We start from the raw sequence: 3,938 nt of genomic DNA on the forward strand, positions 1-3,938 counted from the left end.
GATGGAGACAATGTTTAGTCTCGGAAGGCAGAATGGTAGCCTTATGCTATGCAGAAAATGCAGATGGAGACATCGTTTAGTCTCGGAAGGCAGAATGGTAGCCTTATGCAAGAAATAAAGTAGCAAATGGTAACAAAGCTTTCTTAGCTGATAGTAGATTGCAATATTATGACTGCTGGGAACGTGGTGACACACGGATCATCACCGGTATGTATGAATGGCAAATGTGAGTAAGTGTGATAGTTCTGAGAGTTGTATTCCTGGACGATGTCTAATGCTTTCGTAGTCCAAGTGCCTGTATCCAAAGAAAAATCGTGAGTTTTGTAAAGGGGGAAGGTTAGTTCGTATCCCCACTGGCTCTGCTTGATCTGCTTGGCTTTGATCTGGTGATATTATGTGTATCATTGGAGTAGTGTTGCTGAACAAGGTGATTTCAATAATAAACATGCATGATTTCATTAAAATATGACATAAATATAATTAAGAAACAATTTTTAGATAAACCAACAACTGTGACGTGGTTCAAGACATTGCAACCTCTCTTGCTACGAAATTTTGAGGGTCCTCCTCAAAATTCTGCCTCAGTTAATGGATTGATATTTCTGACTGTTGCTTGCAATGATTGGCTAGAATTACTTCGGAATTTTGAGGGTCTTCCTCAAAATTCTGCCCCAGTTTCCAGTGGCGGGGGAAATGTTTTTTTTATTGAATTGTGACCAAACCCATAGGGCTGCCTACGTATCCCCTCTTAAACGGGAATCAGGTCAGGCGTAGTTCAATTTACATCATATAAGGAAAGCATAAAGATTACACATAGTAACGCTTGACTGCATCTGAGTTGATCGGCTTTGGCCAGACTTCCCCGTCCATTTCTGCAAGTATGAGGGCTCCTCCTATCAGAACCCTGTGAACTATATATAGGCCCTGCCAGTTGGGAGAGAACTTCCCTTTGGCTTCATCTTGATGCGGGAAATTTTTCTTTAATACCAGCTGCCCTGGTGTGAACTGTCTCAGCTTGACTCTTTTGTTAAAAGCTCTGGACATTTTGTCCTGATAAAGTTTACCATGGCAAACTGCATTCATTCTTTTTACGTCTATAAGGGCTATTTGCTCATATTGACTTTTCACCCACTCTGCGCCGTCAAGCTCAGCTTCCTGTATGATTCTTAGGGAGGGAATTTCTATCTCAACGGGAATGACTAACTCTGTACCATAAACCAGTATATAGGGGTTGCCCCGGTTGATGTGTGGACTGTGGTGAGATACCCCAATAAAGCAAATGATAACCTCTCGTGCCATTATTTGTGCTTCTCCACCATTTTACTCAATATCTTCTTGATATTCTTGTTGGCGGCTTCTACGACCCTGTTCATCTGAGGTCTGTAGGCTGTAGAATTCTTGTGCCTAATCTTGAAAGTTTCACACATAGCTTTCATCAAGTCACTGTTGAGGTTGGAAGAATTATTAGTAATGATTGACCCTGGAATCCCGAATCAACAAACAATGCGGTCGCGGACAAAGTCTGCCATGACTTTCTTGGTTACTGCTCTATAAGATGCTGCTTCAACCCATTTGGTGAAATATTCGATTGCCACCAGGATAAATATGTGTCCATTAGAAGCGGTGGGCTCGATTGGACCAATGACATCCATTCCCCAAGCGGCAAACGGCCATGGTGAGCTTGTTGCATTAAGCTCATTTGGAGGAACTTTTATCATGTCTGCATGTATCTAGCAGTGGTCACATTTTTGGACATACTGGATGCAGTCCGTTTCCATAGTCATCCAAAAGTAACCAGCTCAGAGTATCTTCTTTGATAAGACAAAACCGCTCATATGTGGACCGCAGGTCCTAGCGTGGATTTCCTCTAGTAGCTTGGATGCTTCCTTTGTGTCGACACACCTTAGTAACCCCAAATCAAGAGTCCTCCTATACAGGATTTCTCCACTGTGAAAGGAATTGTTGGACAACCTCCGAAGAGTGCATTTCTGAGTAGGAATTGCAAGCTCTAGGTATTCTCCTTTCGCCAAGTATTCCTTGATGTCATGAAACCAAGGCTTTCCGTCTGCTTCTTTTCAACATTGGCACAATAAGCTGGCTGATAATGGATTTCCACTAGAATGGGATCAATGAAATTCTTGTCTAGATGTTGTATCATAGATGATAAGGTAGCCCATGCATTGGCGAATTCATTCTGGATTATAGGAACATGTTGGAACTCCGTCTTCGTGAACCTTTTCCTCAATTCTTGTACATGATGCATATACAGGAGTATCTTAGAGTTCTTGGTTGCCCATTTTTCTCGTACTTGATGTATAAGCAAGTCTGAATCTCTGATCACTAGCAACTCCTGAATATTCATGTCGATGGCCATTTTAAGCCCTAGGATGCAGGCTTCATACTCAGCTATGTTGTTGGTGCACGGGAACCTGAGTTTGGAAGACATTGGATAATGCTGATCGATTTCTGATACTATGACTGCTCCTATGCCAACTCCTTTGAAATTTGCTGCTCCATCGAAAAATATTCTCCAACCATCATAGGATTCTGCAATGTCTTCTCCTATGAATGATACCTCTTCATCAGGAAAATATGTTTTCAGGGGTTCGTATTCTCCATCTACAGGATTCTCAGCAAGGTGATCTGCTAGTTCCTGTCCCTTGATTACTTTCTGAGTCACGTAAACAATCTCAAACTCACTCAACAAGATTTGCCACTTGGCTAGCTTGCCAGTGGGCATGAGCTTCTGAAAGATGTACTTCAAAGGATCCATCCTTGATATGAGATATGTAGTATAGGCATAGAAGTAGTGCCTAGGCTTTTGAGCTACCCAAGTTAAAGCATAGCAGGTGTGCTCTAACAGGGAATATCGGGCCTCGTACGGGGTGAACTTCTTACTGAAGTAATAGATGGCCTGCTCTTTCCTCCCCGTTTCATCATACTGCCCCAAAACACAACCAAACGCTCCATCCAATACTACGAGGTAGAGTAATAAGGGTCTACCTGGCTCGGGCGGGACTAAGACTGGTGGTGTTGACAGGTATTCTTTGATTCTATCGAAGGCTTTTTGGCAGTCATCAGTCCATTTGGTAGCGGCATCCTTCTTCAACATCTTAAAGATTGGCTCACAAATAACTATAGACTGTGCTATGAACCAGCTGATGTAGTTCAGTCGCCCTAAGAAACTCATCACATCCTTCTTGTTCTTTGGCTGTCATATTCCTATCAATCCCAGAGGAATCTAGGAATACTATTCCTATAAGAGGGAGGTTTTAGGGTGACTCTTATGTTTAAAGATAAAATGCTAAGGTGACATACAAAAACAAGTAGGACTGCATTTAGAGGGGGAAACATATAAACAATTAGAAGGCTCATGTATACCTCCATAAATAATGCATATGAATAACATGACTTAAACACAGTTAAGGTCTGAATTTAAAAATCCTAAAGCAGGGTATCTGAATCAGAACAAGATTCATTATATAACATAGAAAAGAAGTCTGTATCAGGCCTGCCTGCTCGTTGTAGTAGTTGATAATTAAACAAAGGCAATTCTAGTTTTATTTGAGTAATTATCTAAGGCTTGCCTAGGCGTAAGTAGTATTCAGAAGTTATTCAGAATTATTAAGACGTTTGGAGATTATTCTTATTACATAAACATGTTGTTCTAGGTGTTCAGCACACAAGATTATGACTAATTAGTTGTAAAGACTAAATGAAATTGTTTTTTATTCCTTTTTATGCATTCGTAGTTAGCCTAAGTGTGCTTAAGAGAATATAAATGAGATCCTAAAGACATGGTATCTAAATGTAAAGAGGTGCAGAATGATGTATATGCAGAATCCTAAGCAGGATTTCTATATGCACAAATATTTCAGCGTCTAAAACATGATTTCCAGAATATGTAGAGAGGATATGCTCATTAGTATTGTTTAGCC

General features: G+C 40.7%; 1 protein-coding gene across 1 annotated transcript; it reads right to left on the minus strand.

The window, feature by feature from the left end:
- Nucleotides 1-2,008: 2,008 nt before the first annotated feature.
- LOC138876303 (uncharacterized) lies at nucleotides 2,009-2,374 on the minus strand. Its single transcript, XM_070155216.1, has one exon. The coding sequence runs from the start codon at nucleotides 2,372-2,374 to the stop codon at nucleotides 2,009-2,011; it is 366 nt and encodes a 121-aa protein (XP_070011317.1).
- Between the last annotated feature and the right edge of the window lie 1,564 nt (nucleotides 2,375-3,938).

This window comes from Nicotiana sylvestris, chromosome 8 (assembly GCF_000393655.2).
Source record: "Nicotiana sylvestris chromosome 8, ASM39365v2, whole genome shotgun sequence".
Taxonomy (NCBI): domain Eukaryota; kingdom Viridiplantae; phylum Streptophyta; class Magnoliopsida; order Solanales; family Solanaceae; genus Nicotiana; species Nicotiana sylvestris.